This window comes from Oncorhynchus masou, chromosome 18, assembly GCF_036934945.1.
Source record: "Oncorhynchus masou masou isolate Uvic2021 chromosome 18, UVic_Omas_1.1, whole genome shotgun sequence".
In the NCBI taxonomy this organism is placed as follows: domain Eukaryota; kingdom Metazoa; phylum Chordata; class Actinopteri; order Salmoniformes; family Salmonidae; genus Oncorhynchus; species Oncorhynchus masou.
Genome location: NC_088229.1, coordinates 59628703 through 59651996, shown reverse-complemented (window position 1 = coordinate 59651996; position 23294 = coordinate 59628703). Strand labels below are relative to the sequence as shown.

General features: G+C 41.1%; 1 protein-coding gene across 1 annotated transcript; it reads right to left on the bottom strand.

The window, feature by feature from the left end:
- Positions 1-7365: 7365 nt before the first annotated feature.
- kctd2 (potassium channel tetramerization domain containing 2) lies at positions 7366-23230 on the bottom strand. Its single transcript, XM_064923989.1, has 6 exons — positions 22599-23230; positions 22216-22324; positions 21969-22060; positions 21584-21679; positions 21290-21415; positions 7366-11966 (listed from the first exon to the last, which is right to left on the bottom strand). Exons 1-6 carry the CDS (start codon positions 22947-22949, stop codon positions 11937-11939), a joined length of 804 nt encoding a protein of 267 aa, XP_064780061.1. The 5' UTR covers positions 22950-23230; the 3' UTR covers positions 7366-11936.
- Between the last annotated feature and the right edge of the window lie 64 nt (positions 23231-23294).

Genomic DNA, 23294 nt, shown 5'->3' with positions numbered 1-23294 from the left:
CATGACAACATGGTAGCAACACAAAACATAGTACAAACATTATTGGGCACAGAAAACAGCACAAAGGGCAAGAAGGTAGAGACAACAATACATTATGCAAAGCAGCCACAACTGTCAGTAAGTGTCCATGATTGAGTCTTTGAATGAAGAGATTGAGATCAAACTGACCAGTTTGAGTGTTTGTTGCAGCTCGTTCCAGTTGCTAGCTGCAAGCAAAATGAAAATAGGGATGTGTGACCTTTAACAGAAGGTGACTGGCAGAACGGGTGTCGTATGTGGAGGATGAGGGCTGCAGTAGATATCTCAGATAGGGGGGAGTGAGGCCTAAGAGGGTTTTATAAATAAGCATCAACCAGTGGGTCTTGCGATGGGTATACATAGATGACCAGTTTACAGAGGAGTACAGAGTGCAGTGATGTGTCCTTTGAGGAGATTTCGGCCAAATCTGATGGTCGAATGGTAAAGAACATCTAGCAATAAGGTTTGTGGTATATGGCCAATATACCACGTCTAAGGGTTGTTCTTGTGCGCTATGCAACGTGGAGTGCCTGGATACAACCCTTAGCCATGGTATATTGGCAAAATACCACAACCCCCCGAGGTGCCTTATTGCTATTATAAACTGGTTACCAACATAATTAGAGCAGTAAAAATAACTTTTGTCATACCCGTGGTATATCACGGCTGTCAGCCAATCAGCATGCAGGGCTCGAACCACCCAGTTTATAAATTGTTATTTACATAGGTTTCAAAACCTATTTTGTGTCATGCGTATAATTTTGTGAGATTGAAATGCATCCACAGTCAATCATAACCAATGTCAACCATTGTTAATTATGTTACATAACTAGTTAGTAAAAGGATTTACAGTTGCTGATGTTACACATCATTGCGAGCTAACAAGTTACACATCTGAGGCGTGGCACATAAAGTTAGCTGGCGCCAGGCTAACTAACTAGCCAACTCCAGTCATGTGCTAACGTTTGCTGGTAAACCCAAGTGGTGGCTGGTTGTAACGTTGTAATTTACTGTTTAATAGCTAGAAATATCTACGTCTAAAAAGAGAATAGAGGTTTTTTCAATCAAGACACAAAAGATCTATTGTAAAACCTACCCTATTTTTTTTTGTCATAGGTATGGCTACGGATAGTTGTTTCGCTAGCTAACTTAGCTAGTTAGCTAACTTAGCTAGTTAGCTAACGTATCTAGTTAGCTAACGTATCTAGTTAGCTAGCAAATATATTTTTTTCCATTTCATCCCCTGACTTTGAGAAGCGCCGATGTGACTTGCATCAAGCACACCCACCTCATTAGTGGTGGTGAGATGAGAGAAATTAAGTCTGACTAATTTGCAATTGACTGTTATAGCCCCACATTGAAAGTATATGATGGTGAGTTCAGAATACAATCGAAAATCATGTTAGAACGTTTTGCATTTGACTTCCATAGCACCAACTTAAATTTGTTTGTTTTTTAAATTCAGATATCAAAAAGGGGTCATGGGCCAAAAATGTTGGGGAACCCCTGCCCTAGCCTAGCTAACGTTAGCCACCTAGCTAGAATACGTAATTTATCACGCATTTCGCAAATTCGTAACATATCCACCTCATTTTGAACGTTGATATGGGCACAGCCAAACAACGGGAGTGATCGATTCGACTTCCACTTTAATTTATAGATTTTTAAAGTAAAGTAAACGAGTATAAGTGTAATATTATTTATTTATTTCAAGAATGCTAACGTTATAGCTAGACCTACAAGTAGGCTTGTTCTGATAATAACGTTAGTTAACGTTAGTTGTGTTGTGTCAGAGTTAAGGGCCATCCACTAGGCCAATAACTGCAATGATAAGATATAGGCTACATAACTATAAAATGTGGGTGAGCATCCACACAAGAGGAAAGTTGGAAATGTTTATCGTTGTACAGTCCAGCAAACACCTGTCAATCAACTGATCAATGCATCCTACTGCACACTGCACACAGTAACGCAAGACCACTTGAAAAGGAGAGCCACTCCATGGCCTCAGATGCAATAATTTTATAACCAACATTTCGACAGCCAAGCTGTCTTTATCAAGGTATAGTGACAAACACTGTGGTTCACCAGTTGTATGTAGTTTGAAAGGACACGGGTGTCTGTAATCATGGCCGGCTGTGGCTTAATTTCATTGGTTGGTTTACAGATATAAATAGAGCATATAAAAAAGCATGAATGGATAACATACAATTTGGCTACATAGGCCTACAAACATTATTTACAATAGATAGCAAAAACACAAGAATGGCTTCAGATTGAACTCTACTTTGAGACCGAAAAGAGCAAGGGTCTTTAAATAAAAGATCCAGGCGGCCTCTCATTTTACCAATAAATTGTCAAGGTCACCCCCCCCCCCCCTCCGACTAGGGAGGATGAAATGTTCGATGCAGAGTGTAGCGAAGGCACGAAATAGTGGTTTGATTCCAAAAAGTGGGCCGCAGCTGGGAATCACATTCCAATGATAAAACGAGTTTCTGCACCCAATGATGCTTATTTAATTGATTTAATTAACGATGCTCTGTGTGAAAAAGAGAGTCTTACTTTTAGTTTTGGCCCACTTTTGCATGCAGAACTGCTGTAACTCAGTGACTTCTGTAGGTTTTCAAGCATGAACTGCTTGTTTCAAGTCCTGCTACATCTCAATTGAGATTAGGTCTGGACTTTGACTAGGCCATTCCAAAACTTCAAATCTATTGCTTTTTAACCATTTCCATGTAGACTTGATTGTGTGTTTTGGATCATTGTCTTGCATGACCCAGCTCCGCTTCAGCTCACAGATGGATGGCCTGATGACAGGAAAAAGAGGACCGAGCACGCCACCATTGTCATTGATGGGTCTGTAGTGGAGCAGGTTGAGAGATTCAAGTTCCTTGGTGTCCACATCACCAACAGACTAACATGGTCCATGCATACCAAGACAGTCATGAAGAGGACACGACAAAACTTATTCCCCTCAGGAGACTGAAAAGATTTGACATGGGTCCTCAGATCCTCAAAAGGTCTACAGCTGCACCATTGAGAGCTGCACCTTCTACAGCTGCCATCCAGGACCTCTATACCAGGCGGTGTCAGAGGTAGTCTCTAACAATTGTCAAAGACTCCAGCCACCCTAGTCATAGACTGTTCTCTCTGCTATCGCATGGCAAGCGGTACCGGAGTCTAGGTCCAAGAGGCTTCTAAACAGCTTCTACCCCCAAGCCATAAGACTCCTGAACATCTAATCAAATGGCTACCCAGACCATTTTGCATCCCTCACCCCCCCCCCCAGGGAGGTGTGTAGTTTTAGTCAAGAATTAGAACAAGGACTTTCTGTTCCTTGTTAGAAACTAATGGAGCTACCGTCAGACCGGCTGGAATACTGTGTTCCTTACAGGACATTCTGACCCTACCCAGGGAGGGGAGAGCCCTTGAGCTTATAGTAGATTGTTTAACAGGTGGCAGACAATGTGAGAAGGCTTGTGAATTATATTGCCATTGTATCTGAGAGGAGGAGAGACATTTATGACGAAATGTGAGGTATATAAACCAATGTACATGGTATTATGACCAGAGCTCTCGGGAATAAACGCTGTTGATTAATTTTGAGACTGGTCTCTGTCCATTTTATGCAAATATGAATCTTACAAATTCTTAGAAACGGACAGAGTGTTTTAATTGAATTGGTTAATGAACACAAGAACTAAATTCATCTAACAATAGTCACTTTAATAACTCTACCTACGTGTACATATTACCTCAACTAACCAGTGCCCCCGCACATTGACTTTGTGTATATTCTCGCTATTATTAATTATTATTATTTCTTATTCTTACTCATATTTGTTATTCTTACTCATATTTGTTATTTTTTTTTTAAACTGCATGGTTGGTTAGGGGCTCGTAATAAGCATTTCACTATAAGGTTGTATTCGGTGCATGGGACTAATAAAATTTGATTTGACATTCATCTGTAGAATTCTCTGATACAGAGCAGAATTCATGGTTCATTTTATTAAGGCAAGTCGTCGAGATCCTGAGGCAGCAAAGATTCCCCAAATCATAACACTACCACCACCATGCTTGACCATTACTATGAGGTTCTTACTGTGGAATGCAGTGTTTGCTTTTTGCCAGACATAATGGGACCCATCTCATCAAAAAAGTTGACTCAAGTTTTCCAAAAAGCACCTGGAAGCGCCTGGATACTGGCTTGGAAGAATGTTCTATGGACAGATGAGTCAAACGTAGAACTTGGATGACAAGTATACAAACCCTCCCCTAACCCAGACGACGCTGGGCCAATTGTGCGCCGCACTATGGGACTCCTGACCACAGCCGGTTGTGACAGCCTGGGATCGACCCTGGGTCTGTGGTGATGCCTCAAGCCTTAGACTGCTGCGCCACTCGGGAGGCCCCAATACAGCCTTATTCTAAAATGGATGAAATACATTTTTCCCCTCATCAATCTACATACAATAACCCATAATGACAAAGCGAAAACAGGTTTTTAGAAAAGTTTGCACATTTATAAAAAACAGATACCTTATTTACATAAGAATTCAGACCCTTTGCGACGAGACTCGAAATTGAACTGAGGTGCATCCTGTTTCTACAACTTGGAGTCCACCTGTGGTAAATCCAATTGATTGGACATAATATGGAAAGGCACACACCTGTCTATACAAGGTCCCACAGTTGACAGTTCATGTCAGAGCAAAAACCAAGCCATGAGGTGGAAGGAATTGTCCATAGAGCTCAGAGACAGGATTGTGTTGAAGGAACAGATCTGGGGAAGGGTACCAAAAAAAGAGAGAATGCCAAGACTGTGCAAAGCTGTCATCAAGGCAAGGGGTGGCTACTTTGAATAATCTCAAATATAATTTATTTTATTTGTTTAACACATTTTTGGTTACTACATGATTTAATGTGTTATTTCATTGTTTTGATGTCTTCACTATTATTCTACAATGTAGAAAATAGTAAAAATATAGAAATACCCTAGAATGTGTAGGTGTGTCCAAACATTTGACTGGTACGGTACTGTACATGTAGGCCTAATAAAAAAATATATAGTAACTCTTATTTAAATGTAGAAATTATTTTACAGCATGTCATTGCCTCGCTGCTCAAGTGGTTTGCAAGTGGCTTCCATTTTCCCAATTCCTTTTGGTCTCCTTTTTAACTTTGCTCATTTCTCTGTATGTCCTGTGCAACAATGTTATCATAACTGGCCAAAAGGGATCACACCGATGCACCTTCTTTCCTCAACTTTCCCCGACATGCATTTTCTATGCTGTAGGCCTGTTTTACATTCAACAATTATCAAGAGCAAGCCTGCTTCTTTCCCTGAATAGGTTATTAGGCCTTGTATAAAAAAATGAGAAAAATGACTGTTCTATAGCTTTTCTAGCCTATAGGAATGGTCTATTGCAGAGAGCCTTGTGTAGCCTATAGCCTGCCGTGCACAGGAACAGCTAGAATAGAAGATGTGTAGCTAAAAGTACGAAGCTAAATATTAGCTAGATATTAGGCCATTCCTTAGCTAAATATTAGGCCATTCCTTAGCTAAATATTCGTTTTAGGATAAATATTTACCTGTCAAAAGTGCAAAAAAGAATAATGAACACATGATGTAATGGTAGATCTGTAGTGCATTCTGCAGCGCTCTATGGTCCCCGGGCTCACAAAGCACCACTATTGATTTGGCCTCTAGGCCTACGTTTTTGACAATTATTATAACAGGGCTAACATAGTGCAATTGTGAGTACACAATTATTTGACCATAGTCTACATCACTGCAGTTTACAGCCTAATTTTAATATCCACCCAAAAGTCCTGTTTTGTTTCATGCTGAAGTAACTGCAGAGACCTACAACCTAGGTCTGATTATGCAACCATTTGGATCAGTTTGGGTCTATTCTCCACTGTTTAGAATGTCCAGAAAGGTACATTAGCAGGCCACTTTATCAGGATGTAGCCCGGTATTAAGATAGGACTGCTATAGGAAAAGATGGGCTTCCCCTTTCCAACTCCCTGTCCATCTTACATTTAGCATGCACAAGCAAGCATGCATCTATCCTCCAATAGGCTATTAGTAGGCTAAAGTAAATGAATTGAAATAAGTTTACAACCAGTTTTTGTAGTATGGCTTTGAGACTCTTGAGATTTAAGAGGAAAAGCCCTGGTTGCGGAGGCCGGGTGCACAATTGTGCAACAGAACAAAGTCAGACAGGCTCGAGATGTAGACTATAACCTAAATTAGAAGCGTATGCATATTAGCCCATAATTCATAAACTCAATGTTAGGCTTAATAATGTAGTGAAGATATCCATGCAATTTACACAGCGAAAAAAAAAAAGTGATCAGATAATGAAATCATAGCCTACAATATGTACACTCCCGAAGCTGAGCGCGCTTCCTCCCAGTACCCAGGTATGCAGCTCGAAAAGCTACCCTATTGTTTCTGGGTTTTTTTGGGACAAGAAAGGTATCCTACAACAACACAATGTAATGAAACATTTTGTTTTCAAGTGAGTACACAACTCTAGTCTAGGCTGTAAACTGCAGTTAATAGCCTATGTCATTTGAATAATTGATCAAAAGCCTGGCATTTTGAATGCATATTCATTTAGAAATAACTGCATCTCGCCTGCCTGATTGGGCAACCATTAGGATCAGTTATGGGGGATTTTCTCTGCAGTTTAGCCTACATGGTCCAGGCACAATAACAGGACAGTGAAATGGTGTATTTAGTCAGTATGTATCGTCAAACAGAATCATGCTAATGTAGGGATTTCTAGTGACCTGCATATGATAATGCGCGAGCATGGAGTAAGTTGTATCCATAGTTTCTGCGTTTGGCTTCCATGTTTTAAAAGTGTTTGAAAATGGTGGATAGTACATTTGACAAATTCGTAACATATCTTACAAAATGGGTGACGGACAACCACAAATGAATACATACCATACGAAATGTAACATACTAAATGGAGTGTCTCTGATTTACGTACATAATAATACGACATGCTCTGACACCAGGTTGCAGCAGCCTCAGGCTACTGTAAAGGCTAATCTCTTGGTTTATGTGTGAAGTTTGATACTGAAACATGCAGCTATTTGGGACGGGGACCCAATAATAGGCTAAATCAGAAAGTGTATGAATTTCTTGTGGATTTGTTCACTTTTCTAAAATTATGAAATATTTGAGATGGTATAAGACCTTTAAATCCACTTTCACACACACACACACACACACACACACACACACACACACACACACACACACACACACACACACACACACACACACAAACTTAAACAGCTGTACAAAAACCAGTTACACACACATTTTGAAACAGAGACACATTTTATAATTAAAAACCAGACTGGATTTTGTTAAAATTATTCAATTGAAAAGAAAAGGCATTGGTAGACAAAATTCCAAAATATAAAATAAATAAAAGGGAAAGGAAAATCAGACAAAATGTTGTTTCAGCTTCAAAACAGTTCTCCACAGTCTCCATTGACAATAGTCACATGACATGAATATTGTTGATAAATTAATACACTCAAAATAATTTAAGTTTTCAGTACATCTAAAATGTGTGTACAAGTATGTATGTGTATAAACACATGCAGATGTTACAGATTAACTATGGTAGAAGGAGCCCGGATTAAAATGATCCTCTCTTCATTTTGCGTGTGGACTTGTGGTTTGAGTCAATACTAAATCCAAGGTTGTGGTCTGCAGACGTGTTCAGTTTCAATAGACAAAAGAGTCTGTTAATTTAGTGAGGTTAACTTTAAACTAGTTATTTGTTTTTTTTTAGCAACTGTTAAATTGACTTGACACAAAAACAGAAACAAAACATGATTAGAGAACACTTCTAGTTGCAGACTCACTGTTCCACACAAGAAATGTACACCTACTACAGCCATGCCTCCCTCTGCTCTCCATCCATGCTCCATATACAGTTTGTACTAACACAGATGTCCGACAAACTCCAGTACACAACATCGTATTCTCTAGTACACTGCATGTGTTTTTGCAGATTTGTTCAAATAGTACAAATATCTAAATAGTGCAGTGATAGGGGAAAACACTTTTTTTTGTTGCAATGATCGTTTGTATCCAAGCACAAAGTTCAATTTAAAAATTGGATGAACCAATATGTATAAAAGGAAACAAGTTAATGTCAAAGGAGAAATTTGGGTTCACTGGAGTGAAAAATAAGTGCTTCAAAGTGAATGCATACATCAACAACAAAAAAGTTCTGTCAGTGTAATTGTCATAGGGATCAAAACAGACAGCATAAGTTGCCTTAAACATGCAATTCAAGAGAGAAAGCCAAATAAACATGTCTTGCCATTTTCCCAAAAGAAAAGGGCACTGTTGGCTTTTGGTTCGTGCCACGAAATGAGTGCCTTTTGCGTCCCTTTGATATTTTAAGTGAAATTGTGCACCAACCAATATTGAATTTTAAATGCCTGATGTGCCCTTTAATATAGACCACATGGAGAATTCAATATTTAAAAAAATATGAATAAAGACTTATTAAAAGGGCAAAATTCAGCAATTGGACATGTCCAACCATGCACCTTCTGACTTCCAGGAACATTCAAGTTTTCACCATCATTGTAAAGCCCTAGTTATTTTGTTGCTTTGACAAATCAATTTCTGAAGTTTATTATTTCATATGATTAGTGATTCATTTTAAAATCAGGTCAGCTGTTTCTACTCTGCATTTCCTGGTGTTTTGTTGTGGAAAACTGAGTTACCATAGATACACAGGTTAGAAGTGTTCTAACAATTATGTTTTTTTGTGAAGCTTGCGTTCCAATTGCCCCTCCCTGTTGCACACAACTTTCAATTTCCCCTGTCACAAGTGGAGTTATGTCTGATTTAAGATGAAATCGTCAACCCTGTTACTTTATTTGGCACTTAATATAGGCATTAAAAACAATTAAAGATGAGAAAACGGGCTCTTTATGACAGAATGTAAAAATGAGGTGAAATCAAATGTTATTGTTTCACCAAGTTACACATCTCAAAAGGCACCGACTTGGTGGATGGACCCTTTTACTGAGATAAAATCGCAACTACAACCACTGACTCCTGTTCTCTGCCTCTCAGCTGGTTGTGGGGTAAACTTACAATGCCAACTGCACCTACAGTCTACGCACTTTTATGACAGGAAAGAAAACAAAGGAATGCAGCGACAAACTAACAGAAATGGTTCTGGAGCTAAGGTACAGGGGTCAACAGGGGGGGGGGGGGGCTTGGTTAAAAAGTATTGGCACAAAAGAAAAAAGGAGTTAAGCCTAATAATCTGCACTGTACGTAAACAAACAGGACCCAGTCATGACGGAAGAATAGACTCGGTCACGGTCTATTCCAGGAGTTTCTCTCACTGACTAATAACAGGAGATCGAACCAACAGAGGAACCACGCCACACGGGTCCCTCGGTGCCTCGTAGCGTTTCATTTCCAATGCGAGAGGAGCCTCAAAAGCCAGAGGGGGGCAACAACTGTGCACAACACAGGTCAAAAAGGCACAACACTGGACACAGACAGACAAAGGGAAAGAGAACAACCCCCAGGGGCTTTGAAAAAGGCCCAAAGAGGAGAAAAAGAGCCTCTATTAGAGAGTCAGTCATTCTTCCAGCAGCACAGTCTGTGCGCTACTGCAGTTTTGTCCCAGTTTAGTAGTAGAATTGCACAACATACACTCCAAGGGGGAAAAAAAGTCACAAAAAATAAAAAGTCAAGGAGCATAACGACAGCACAGGTAATTATTTTGGGGTGTGGTTTTTAAGTTGAACGCATTCTTACACATGCCGATATAACATAATTGCACCAAATATTCATTATACACAGGAAAAGGTGTACAGATTATGTGACATTGATCAACTATGGGGTACTTATTTTAAGTACACAGTCAAATTGACAGAATGTAGTACAAATCGGGGTAATACCAGGATTTACTCCAGGACAATGATATGCGTATAAGAGAAGTATACTCCAGACAAGCTTGTACCCATCACTGCTGGTTGGCACAGAGAGATGGAACACTTGTTGAGAAACAAAGTATAATTTCCTTATTTTCCCCCAACGTTACAACTCAAAAAACAGAGATGTCCCATCCATGAGGCAATTTCAATACCCAATGTTCCTGTGGGTATACCTACTCTGTAACAATTCCAGAGTATGCATTTCAAATATTCATTTCCGCATACTCTAGAGCTACAAAACAGTGCATACTGCAAAATGTAAAGCAAAGCTGTTAACTGAACATACGCCAAGGTGTGTAGCAGGCAAATGCACAGTGAGTGATAATTGGCATGAAAATGAAACAAGGCTTGGCAGATTACAGATGATCAAAGGTCCAACAGGCACACTGTACTGGACTCATGCCATCACAGCTTTTCAGTAACCCGTCTCTTATCTCGGATTACAATTTTAAGATATGCAGAGAACACAGAGCTGCGAGAAATAAGGATTGTTTGAAAGGGTGATAAGGGACAGAAAAATCTGCTTAGAAGTTTTGTGTCATTGAAAAACTCTGGGTCGCTGATCATATTTCCAATCATTGACGTATAGCAGAGAGGCACTGCATACACAAACGCACACCTTTGTCAATGGGGGAAACACAGAGAGGAGTGATATGTCCTCCCCCAATGGAATAAACTCACCATACTACACAACAATATGACAAATATTAATAATTTGCATTCATTTTCTCCATATAATTTCATTATATATAGATTTATATTTCTCACATGCCTGACAATTGTGTACATGTGTGTGGTTTAGTCTTTTAAGTTGTGTGTTTTCTTTTGCACTGAAACATCACTAGCACAGCTGCAAAAAAATAAAAAAATAAAAGATGTGCCCTCTTCGGTGACAAAGGACTTTGACCTGAGCCAAAAAGAAAAATGGATGCTCAGTGTGATGGATGCTCAGCACTCAGCAGTGAAAGTCACTGATGAACCACGGTGGGGTGGAGCCTCTGTTAGACAAAGGTCTGTCCCTCCCCACTATCCTCTAGTTTTATTATGAAAGCGTTTGTGTGAGAGCAGGACTGACTGCACAAGATGACCAAAAGAGATGCTGTAGAACAGGGGTATTCAAATCTTACCCTACAAGGTCCATCCTACTGCTGGTTTTCTGTTCTACCTGATAATTAAAATCGCACCCACCTCGTGTCCCAAGTTTAAATCTGTCCCTGATTAGAGGGGGAAGAATGTGGGGGCGGGGGGTTCCAGATTGAGGTCCAGATTTGAATTTGAGAGCTGTAGAAGATTCTGGTGGCTTCATTGTCCTCAGCCCCACCCCTCCGCCGTCAGCCTCTAAAGCGACTATGAACTATCTTGGAGCTCCAGCTGGTGGATGGTGGATATTCAAGGTTGTAGGTGGGGCGGGTCAGTCAGTAGATTATTTTTTTTTCGTCCTTTGAAAGTCCTGAGGAGATTATCACAGATTTCCGCCAAATCGACATAGCCGGACAGACAAGGAAAGGGCTCCCCACTAACTGTGTGATCACCTCAATGTGGAAGGTGACAATGATTTAGCTCTGTGTGGAGGTACTATAGACAAGATGGGGATTATGATCAGGGGCAAAACCTGAATCTTCAAAAGCCAATTTATGACAACAGGTGTTGCATTTAATAATACTCTATTGCCATCTCTTCAGAATCCCTCAAAATGTTCATGAATATAACTGAGAATAAGAAATGACGATGGGGTTATGTTGCAGCACTGTAGGGGAGGGGGATGGGAACCCCCCACTGTGGAAAGGCACACCCAGAGGAGGGGGAGGTGAAACAGGTGAAGGTTTGGACCATGGCTGAGGTGGTGCAGGGGACATCAGGAAATGTCACATGAGCTGAGCAGGGTGAGCTCAGGCCTGGGAGTCTCATCACATCCGTGAACCTCTCTCCTGGAGGATCTGTAAGGAGAGAAAATGCATCCGTCTAGATCAGGGATCATCAACTAGATCCATCCGCTGGCTGATTCTCGGATGGGGCCACAGTGTCTCCTGACCCCTCCTGTCTCAGCCTCCAGTATTTATGCTGCAGTAGTTTATGTGTCGGGGGACTAGGGTCAGTTTGTTATATCTGGAGTACTTCTCCTGTCCTATTCGGTGTCCTGTGTGAATCTAAGTGTGCGTTCTCTAATTCTCTCCTTTCTCCCTCTCGGAGGACCTGAGCCCTAGGACCATGCCCCAGGACTACCTGACATGATGATTCCTTGCTGTCCCCAGTCCACCTGGCCGTGCTGCTGCTCCAGTTTCAACTGTTCTGCCTTATTATTATTCGACCATGCTGGTCATTTATGAACATTTGAACATCTTGGCCATGTTCTGTTATAATCTCCACCCGGCACAGCCAGAAGAGGACTGGCCACCCCACATAGCCTGGTTCCTCTAGGTTTCTTCCTAGGTTTTAGCCTTTCTAGGGAGTTTTTCCTAGCCACCGTGCTTCTACACCTGCATTGCTTGCTGTTTGGGGTTTTAGGCTGGGTTTCTGTACAGCACTTTGAGATATCAGCTGATGTACAAAGGGGTATATAAATAAATTTGATTTGATTCTTTCTTGAGAGGATGGTCAGGGGGCCGGATCATGAGGACAAATATGTTGTTGACAGCAAATTGATCGCAAGAAGTCCAAACGTATATAATATTTAAATAAAACTATTTCAAACCTTGCTTACATTTGTATACGATCGCATCTCTCTCTCTTATGCTTGGGAATACTTTGGAACAGCTTTCCCAAATTATAATCACTTGGAGCTAAGTTGCTGGTGTTTTTACAGTGTTTTTACAGTCTTACAGTCTGTTCAACAACAAAAACGTGTTTGGTCTCTGAGAAATTAAGCCAATTGATTGCACCCAAAATTGGCCATTTTAAATTTATAGGAATCATATCAAATTAAATATAGTACCTAACATCCGATTTAAACCGAACGTTTTTCCTACATTGGGGTAGACATGAGGAATCCAAGAAAATGGTGTAAAGCAACCCGCAGACCCCCCCATACTCCTCACGCCAATCTGACCCCAACAATGAGTATACACTATCAGTTTGACATGTAGTATGGAGCTGCGGCTCTGAGTATTGTTTGTTCATCTTGTGTTATGTATTCTTAGTGAATATGGTGATATTTTTGAACCATGTTCTGAGAAATTAGTCATTGAAGTTGTTGGGTTTATGCCCCATCCTACATCCTGATATGACCAGGTTCTGACCACTAGATGGTGTTGTTCCTCCTATTAGGTGATAATTTTTTTAAAGAATCCCTCCCTCCCCATTGTTAAAGAGATAGTTCACCCAAATTACATATGTTTTGGTTTTGTTTACCTAGGGGAAAAAAGTTAGTATTTCAAACAGTGTAAAGGGAAACAAAAATCTAAATCAAACCAAAATGTATTGGTTGCGTACACAGTTTAGCATGTGTTGTAGTGGGTGAAGTGAAATGCTTATATTACTAGCTACTAATAATGCAGTAAAATGTCAAACAAGTACAAATAATAAATATATATATAAGTTTGGACACACCTACTCATTCAAGGGTTATTCTTTATTTTTTACTATTTTCTACATTGTAGAATAATAGTGAAGACATCAAAAATATGAAATAACAGATATGGAATCATGTAGTAACCAAAAAAGGTATTAAACAAACCCAAAAATATTTTAGATTCTTAAAGTAGCCGCCCTTTGCCTTGACGACAGCTTTGCACACTTGTCATTCTCTCAACCAGCTTCATGAGGTAGTCACCTGGAATGCATTTCAATTAACAGGAGTGCCTTGTTAAAAGTTAATTTGTGTAATTTATCTTTCTTAATGCGTTTGAGACAATCGGTTGTGTTGTGACAAGGCAGGGTTGGTATACAGAAGATTGCAAAAGTATCCCCCTTGGCGTTTTTCATATTTTGTTGCATTACAACCTGTAATTTAAATTGATTTTTATTTGGATTTCATGTAATGGACACACACAAAATAGGCCAAATTGGTGAAGTGAAATGAAGTGAAACTGGCTCTCATGGAGACCACCATAGCAAAGGAAGACCTATAGTTTCCTCTGCTGCAGAGGATAAGTTAATTCATCCTGTACTCCCTGTTCACCCATGACTGAGTGGCCATGCACGCCTCCAACTCAATCATCAAGTTTGCAGACGACAACAGTAGTGGGCTTGATTATCAACAACGAGACAGCCTACAGGGAGAAGGTGAGGGCAGGTGTAGTGTCAGGAAAACAACCTCTCACTCAATGTCAACAAAACAAAGGAGATGATCATGGACTTCAGGAAACAGCAGAGGGAGCACCCCCCTATCCACTTCGAAGGGACAGCAGTGGAGAAGGTGGACAGCTTTAAGTTCCTCGGCGTACACATCACAGACAAACTGAAATGGTCCACTTACACAGACAGTGTGGTGAAAAAGGCGCAACAGCGCCTCTAACCTCAGGAGGCTGAAGAAATTTGGCTTGTCACACAAAACCCTGACAAACTTTTACAGATGCACAATCGAGACCATCCTGTCAGGCTGTATCCCAGCCTGGTACGGCAACTTCACAGCCCACAACTGCAAGGCTCTCCAGAGGGTGGTGCGGTCTGCACAACGCATCAACAGGGGAAAACTACCTGCCCTCCATGACACCTACAGCACCCAATGTCACAGGATGATCATCAAGGACATCAACCACCTGAGCCACTGCCTGTTCACATCACTACTGTCCAGAAGGCAAGGTCAGAACAGGTATATCAAAGCTGGGACCGAGACTGAAAAAAAAGCTTCTATTTTCAAGGCCATCAGACTGCTAAACAGCAATCACAAACTCAGGGAGGCTGCTGCCTACATTGAGACTCAATCACTGGCCACTTTAATAAATGGATCACTAGTCACTTTGTGCAATGCCACTCTAAATAATGCCACTTTAATAATGTTTACATATCTTACATTACTCATATCACATGTATATACTGTATTTTATACCATCTATTACACCATATACTTACATGTACATATTCTCATTCACCCCTTTAGATTTGTGTGTATTAGGTAGTTGTTGGGGAATTGTTAGATTACTTGTTAGATATTACTGCACTGTCGGAACTAGAAGCACAAGCATTTCGTTACACTCGCATTAACATCTGCTAACCATGGGTATGTGACAAATAAAATTAGATTTGATTTTTAGAGTTACCAGCCACAGAAATTGCAGCCAAAATAAATGCTTCAGAGTACAAGTAACAGACACATCTCAGCATCAACTGTTCAGAGGAAACTATGTGAATCAGTCCTTCATGGTCGAGTCGCTGCAAAGAAACCACTACTAAAGGACACCAATAAGAAGAGACTTGCTTGGGCCAAGAAACACAAGCAATGGACATTAGACCAGTGGAAACCTGTCCTTTGGTCTGATCAGTCCAAATTTGAGGTTCCAACCACATCTCTTTGTGAGATGCAGAGTAGGTGAACGAATGATCTCCGCATGCGTGGTTCCAACCGTGAAGCATGGATAAGGAGGTATGATGGTGTGGAGGTGCTTTGCTGGTGACACTGTCAGTGATTTATTTTGAATTCAAGGCACACTTAACCAGCATGGCTACCAAAGCATTCTGCAGCTATACGCCATCCCATCTGGTTTGGCCTTAGTGGGACCATCATTTGTTTTTCAACAGGACAATGACCCAAAACACACCTCCAGGCTGTGTAAGGGCTATTTGACCAAGGAGAGTGATGGAGTGCTGCATCAGATGACCTGGCCTCCACAACCACCCGATCTCAACCCAATTGAGATGGTTTGGGATGAGTTGGACCGCAGAGTGAAGGAAAAGCAGCCAACAAGTGTTCAACATATATAGGAACTCCTTCAAGACTGTTGGAAAAGCATTCCTCATGAAGCTGGTTGACAGAATGCCAAGAGTGTGCAAAGCTGTCATCAAGGCAAAGGGTGGCTACTTTGAAGAATCTCAAATATATTTAGATTTGTTTAACACTTTTTTGATTGCTACAGGATTCCAAATGTGTTATTTCATAGTTGTGATGTCTTCACTATTTTTCTACAATGTAGAAAATAGTACAAATAAAGAAAAACCCTTGATTGAGTAAGTGTGTCCAAATGTTTGACTGGTACTGTACATTGAAGTATTATCTGCAGTTGTGTCACTATGACCGTGAACACACCCTGAAAGCACTGAATGGGCCAAAACAGAATCTGTGTTTAAATACCTCACGAATGCTCGTGTTACCGAATGCAAACTACAAGTGTAATGGCTGTGCTCAATGCAATGGCACTTACAAATGCAGATCCTTCAAACAGTGAAACAGATCCTAATCAAAAGATGTTATCAGCTGCTCCACTAGTGAAGACATAGTTTTGATGTCTTCATTATTATTCTACACTGTAGAAAATAGTAAAAATTAAGAAAAGGTCTTGACTGAGTAGGTGTGTTGAGAACTTTTGACTGGTACTGTATATATACACAAAAGTATGTGGACATCCCTTCAAATTAGTGGATTCGGCTATTTCATCCACACCCGTTGATGACAGGTGTATAAAAATCGAGCCCACAACCATGCAATCTCCATAGTCAAACAGTGGAAGTAAAATGGCCTTACTGAAGAGCTCAGTGACTTTCAATGTGGCACCGTCATAGGATGCCACCTTTCCAACACATCAGTTCATGACATTTCTGCCCTGCTAGAGTTGCCCCAGTCAATTGTAAGTTCTGTTATTATGAAATGGAAATGTCTAGGAGCAACAACGGCTCAGCTGTGAAGTGGTAGGCCAACAAGCTCACAGAATGGGACTGCCGAAGCAAGTAGCGCGTAAATATAATCTGTCCTCGGTTGCAACACTCACTACCGAGTTCCAAACTGCAACGTCAGCACAATAACTGTTCGTCTGGAGCTTCATGAAGTGGGTTTCCATGGCCGAGCAGCCGCACTCAATCCTAAGTTCATGATGCGCAATGCCATGCGACAGCTGGACTGGGGTAAAACTCGCTGCCATTAGACTCTGGAGCAGTGGAAATCATCACCATCTGGCAGTCTGACAGATGAATCTGGGTTTGGCAGATGCCAGGAGAACACTACCTGCCTGAATGCATAGTGCCAACTGTAAAGTTTGGTGGAGGAGGAATAATGGTCTGGGGTTGTTTTTCATGGTTTGGGCTAAAGGTCGACTGATTAATCGGAATGGACGATTTCAAGTTTTCATAACAAATGGAAATCTGCATTTTTTTGTACACCTTTATTTAAACATCAATGCCTTTCTTAAAATCAATACACAGAAGTATATATTTTTAAACCTGCATATTTAGTGTATATGCAACAGTTAGGGCCGCCTAATTTGGCAGAATTGTACGTAATTATGACATAACATTGAAGGTTGTGCAATGTAACAGGAATATTTAGACTTATGGATGCCACCCATTAGATAAAATACAGAACAGTTCCGTATTTCACTGAATGAATAAACATTTTGTTTTCGAGATGATAGTTTCCGGATTCGACCATATTAATGATTTAAGGCTCGTATTTCTGTGTGTTATTATGTTATAATTAAGTCTATGATTTGATAGAGCAGTCTGAGCGGTGATAGGCAGAGCAGGCTCGTAAGCATTCATTCGAACAGCACTTTTGTGCGTTTTGCCAGCAGCACTTCGCAATGCTTCAAGCATTGAGCTGTTTATGACTTCAAGCCTATCAACTCCCGAGATTAGGCTGGTGTAACCAATGTGAAATGGCTAGCTAGTTAGCGGGGTGCCCGCTAATAGCGTTTCAAACGTCACTCACTCTGAGACTTGGAGTGGTTGTTCCCCTTTCCCATGCAAGGGCCGCGGCTTTTGTGGAGCGATGGGTATTGCTGCTTCGAGGCTGGCTGTCGATGTGTTCCTGGTTCGAGCCCAGGTAGGAGCGAGGAGAGGGACGGACGCTATACTGTTACACTGGCAATACTAAAGTGCCTATAAAGAACATCCAATAGTCAAAGGTTAATGAAATACAAATGGTATAGAGAGAAATAGTCCTATGATTCCTTAGCAAGGAACTTAAACGTTAGCTTTCTTACATGGCACATATCACACTTTTACTTTCTTCTCCAACACTTTGTTTTTGCATTATTTAAACCAAATTGAATGTGTTTCATTATTTAGTTGAGGCTAAATTCATTTTATTGATGAATTATATTAAGTTAAAATAAGTGTTCATTTAGTATTGTTGCAATTGTCATTATTACAAATAAATAAAAATATTGTCCGATTAATCGGTATCTGTTTTTTTGGTCCTCCAATAATCGATATCGGCGTTAAAATCATAAATCGGTCGACCTCTAGTTTGGGCTAGGCTTCCTAGTTCCAGTGAAGGGAAATCTTAATGCTACAGCATACAATGACATTATAGACGATTGTTTGTTATTTTTTTCTCCCCAATTTCGTGGGATCCAAGTGGTAGTTACAGTCTTTGTCTCGTCGCTGCAACTCCCGTACGGACTCTCCCGTCGCTGCAACTCCCGTACGGACTCTGGAGATGCAGAGGTCGAGAGCCTCTGAAACACAACCCAGCCAAGCCGCACTGCTTCTTCTCACAACACCCGCTTAACCCATCCGCACCAATGTGTCGGAGGAAACGGCGTACACCTAGCGACCGTGTCAGCAGGCACTGCGCCCAGCCCACCACAGGAGTAGCTGGAGCGCAATGGGACAAGAACATCCCTGCTGGCCAAACCTTCCCCTAATCCGGACGACGCTGGGCCAATTGTGCACCCCCCATGGGTCTCTCGGTCGCGGCCAGCTGCGACAGAGCCTGGACTTGAACCAGGATCTCTAGTGACACAGCCAGCACTGAGTGACCACTGAGTCACTCAGGAGGCCCATCCTAGACAATTCTGTGCTTCCAACTTTGTGGCAATAGTTTGGGGAAGCCCTTTCCTGTTTCAGCATGACAATGCCCCCGTGCAAAAAGCGAGATCCATACAGAAATGGATTGTTGAGATCGGTATGGAAGAACTTGACTGGCCTGCACAGAGCCCTGACAACTTTGGGATGAATTTGGAACACCAACTGAGTGCCAGGCCTAATCTGACAACATCAGTGCCCGACATTAGTCCCTGCAGCAATGTTCTAACATAATGGAAAACCCTGCCAGAAGAGTAGAAGCTGTTACAGCAGCAAAAGGGGGACCAACTCCATATTAATGCACATGATTTTGGAATGAGAATGAAATTGGAATGAAAAGTATGTGGACAAGCAGGTGTCCACATACTTTTGGTCATGTAGTGTATATATAAAATAAATAACAAATCGAGAACGGTGGGACAAATCCAATTAATCACCCAAATAGCATTGTAGTAGTAATCAAAATGCAATCTATACATATGTATACCGGGAGAATTTACACAAGATATACTAAGAATGATATGCATTGCAGTAGATATATGAGAGTGAGCTATCACAAGAATTCAGTATATAAACATGTGGGGTGTATAAACACTGTAAATAAAATACAATTTACAGTAGTAGAAATATTAGAATGAGTTATGTTGGGGATACAGTATTTTAATACACAGTGTTGTTGGGTTCTGAGAATATGAAATATACCTATGTCATTGAAGGAGAGAGGGTAATGTATAACGTTTACATTATGTCAGGATATGTTATTGTTAGCCATCAGGGATCCTATGGGAAGGATCCTCTGGGAGGAGAAGAGATACAGTCTGGTACCAGGCACCATGACAGCCGTGAGTTGGGGAGGAGTGAGTACTTTGGGGCAGAGGTCAGGTCAGATGAAGTGAGGAAGAACAGATATCACTAAGGTTCTGTCTCGCAACAGAGATGCATTGGCGGTTCAGATGTGTAGGAGGAGACTCAGGAAGAAGTCTTAAATATCAGTGCTTGTGTGAATATGTCATCTTCTAATGCAGCTGTATTGATCCTCTGGGAAGAATAAACTTGGTTTGAGCTGTCATAGTGTCCGTTGTGTTTTACTCTGAGAATTAGAACCTGATAGTGTGTAACAGGAAGAGTCCAGTGGTTCAATGTCTCTATAACATGTGACAGCAGCATTGACTCTGTGTGTGTGTGTGTGTGAGTATGTGTGATAGCTTATGTGTGTCTATTGTGTGAGTGAGTGTGCGTCACCTGCAAACCAAAGCATAGGTTGCTGTCATACCTGATCCATAGACTGCATACAGGGTTAGAAAACCAATTTGTAATTTGGGTGAACTATCCCTTTAACAATAACCTAATAGCAGGAACAGCACCATCTAGTGTTCAGAACACCTAATATTATGATGTAGGATGGGACATAAACAACTTAAATCACACATTTCTCTGAACAGGGGAAAGAAACATCAACAAATTCACGGAGAATACATTATATAGGATGAAGAAACAATACTCTGAGCCGTAGCATCAGACTACTTGTCAAACAGAGAACTGATACTGTAGTATATACTTGTTGGGGTGGGATTGGCGTGGGATGTGGGTGGTCTGTGGATGGCTTTTGACAACTTGTTGGATTCCTCATGCCTTACTCATTGTTAGAAAAAAAAGTTTGGTCCAAATAAGATACTATCATTAATTTAATATTATATAAATAAATAAAAAAGTGGCCAATTTGGGTGCAATTCCTCCGATATCTAATTATATTGCAACAAAATAATGTTTCTGCAATGCTCATCTTATCTGTTTCAGAATAATCTCTGAGATGACGGGTGTCGTGGCTTGCTGAAAGGACATCGAACGACCCTGCACAGATTTTTCCGTCACTGATCATTCGGGAAAAAAAAAATAAAAAAATAAAAAAAAATCACAATTTCAGAGAGGTTTGCATTTTTTTCATTTTAAGAAGGGGAGGGGACAATTAGCACATAAACTTGCCCACAACTAGCAGGCAGAGGGGGATGCAGCTACTGCTCTGCTTCCGCTCCTCTTTCTAGTATCTTTTTTAAACTCGATCGAGCATCTGACGTAATTACGCAATATTTTAGCTCTGGGTTTCTGAGATTAGGCACCGGCTGATTTAAAAATATTCAGTGCCTATCATTTCCATTAACTTAGGGTTAAAAACAAACAAACAGTGAAGCTCAATCTACACAACCGATGACGTGGGACGAGGCCTCATCTATACATTACACCATTTTTTGAAGTCTGAAAATGCCTGACAAACTTTGATGTCGCAGTGAACTATCCCTACACGTGAGAATCTTCTGACTTCATGCCTAACACATGACTCACAGACACTCTCAGCAGCTGATCTCACCTTGGCCTTCTCAGTGGGCTCGATGACAATGCCGTTAGTGGAGTTGTTGAGCTCCCGGGAAACCACACACAGGAATTCAGCCTGGTCCTCGTTACCATAGTTGTAGGACGAGCCGATGCTTATGAGCTGTGAGGGGAGATGGGGGAAAGGGTGAGCGAGATTGTAAATTAGATTAAAAAGTCAACTTCACAAGAACGTTTTAAGGCACTGGAAAAAGGTATGGACATTACCAGATTTACCACCAACGGCCTATGGATCTAAAGACAAGTGTTACATGACGACTACTAGGCCTACCTGCTCAAACTTCCAGCCATCTGACATGGTGGACACCATCTGGGTGAGCTCCTCCTCTTGGCACTGCAGCACCCGGTACACATGTTTCACTGGGCCCTGAGAGAAAAACAGATACTACAATAAAAGCTCCTGTTTCCACACAGTGACATGTGTCTACCAGAGCACATTAGGGTTAATTGGCAGGTAGGTGTTTTGCATTGGAACAGTGAGTGGTGTGTGTGTGTGTGCGTGTGCCAGTATACACACAAACACAGACTTGTAAACACATTCATCCTCTGAAATGTTAATGTTTGGTTTAGCATGTGTTATTTCACAGCATCAATGCCATCATCCTTCCCAGACTAAGGACTTTTCCATTCATCCTGTCTGCCTTTCCCTGGCATACCTGAGATGTCCTGTTCTCGTTGTCCCGTATCCTCTCCTTTACCAGCCTCACCAATGACGCAATATTGTAGAACTCCGCCTCCTCAAGGACACCTGAGACAGCCAACCAATAGTTTAGTCGCATGATACTAATAAGGAAAGGGCCTGTATCACACATCTGCAGAATCCCATTGCTTCTAAATAAAAGCACGGTGTGGGATCGGGATTGTATTTGACAATTTTTTAAACTATTATTTGGACAGTCTTACCTTCTTCTGCTAGGTTCTTGTCCATGATCAGTTTCCCATGCCGCAGGTAATTCAGAATGGGGCCAAAGTATGTGGGATCTCTGTCAATGAGGTATGCACCGGTCTCATCCTAAGATATTTATAAAAGTTTGAAAAAAAGCCCATTGTATGCCTGCCATTAGTGTCAGATAAATGTTTTTCTGGTGCTTCTTCACATGCAGATCAAATCATACATTACTATCAAATGGCTGAGCAGTAGACTTTGATGAGTGTTACAATGGTCAAACATTTTAGCTTAAGGTGATAAGTGTAATCTCATGCATGATCTTCACAGTGGCAATGCATTATGAATGCTACATTGATGCACCTTGATTTATGATATAATGGTTATGATAGATTGTTACTTTATCAGAGTCCAAATCCGGATCTTCTTGACACAATCGGTACAGGAACGATTTGGGGTCCCTGCACAATGTCTGTTTGGTTGTGACAAAGCAGGTTCCACCAACATTGAGGCGAACCCAGCGGGATCCGGGTTTCTCTGCTGGCTCTGACGGGGAACTGGGGTTGCTTCTCATTGGAAACCCAAACACTACTCTGCTAGTACTCGATACCCCGGGACTGGTGGGCAAGCTACTCCGCGGCGGAACCATGAGACTGGACGAAGCCAGCCGAACAGAGCCTCGGACATCACGGTGCTCGGTTTGTTCTATAGTGCTAGTACCACTCTGCTCCACAACGTGCAATTCAGCCATAATTCCTTCGTCAAAAACAACCACACTGCAGGGTAACAATAATTCCTACCGATTCGTGAACACAACGGGGTTCTTTTTATCCAACAAGGTGGCTGACATTAGGGCGTTGTTACACACATTCGTTCATGTCCATGCCTTCCAAGACATCTATATTTCTTAGTTGAAATATACGATATTTTTTAGCAACATCGCTTGCAATGTTTTCCTAAAACAAATGGGCCATTCTTGTTTATTCAAACGTTAATCAGAAGAGGACAATTCTTCCGGGTTGGAACGTCATTACTGTATACTTCCGCTATGTCGTTTTCCCCCTCCAAAATAAGAGTTCATTGTTTAAATATAAAT

Coding starts and splice junctions, on each gene's coding strand:
- kctd2 (XM_064923989.1), bottom strand. CDS start 22,949: ATGGCTGAATTGCACGTTGTGGAGCAGAGTGGTACTAGCACTATAGAA. Junction 22,061..22,215: donor CAAGAACCTAGCAGAAGAAG/GTAAGACTGTCC, acceptor TGGCTGTCTCAG/GTGTCCTTGAGGAGGCGGAG. Junction 21,680..21,968: donor ACGAGAACAGGACATCTCAG/GTATGCCAGGGA, acceptor TTTTTCTCTCAG/GGCCCAGTGAAACATGTGTA.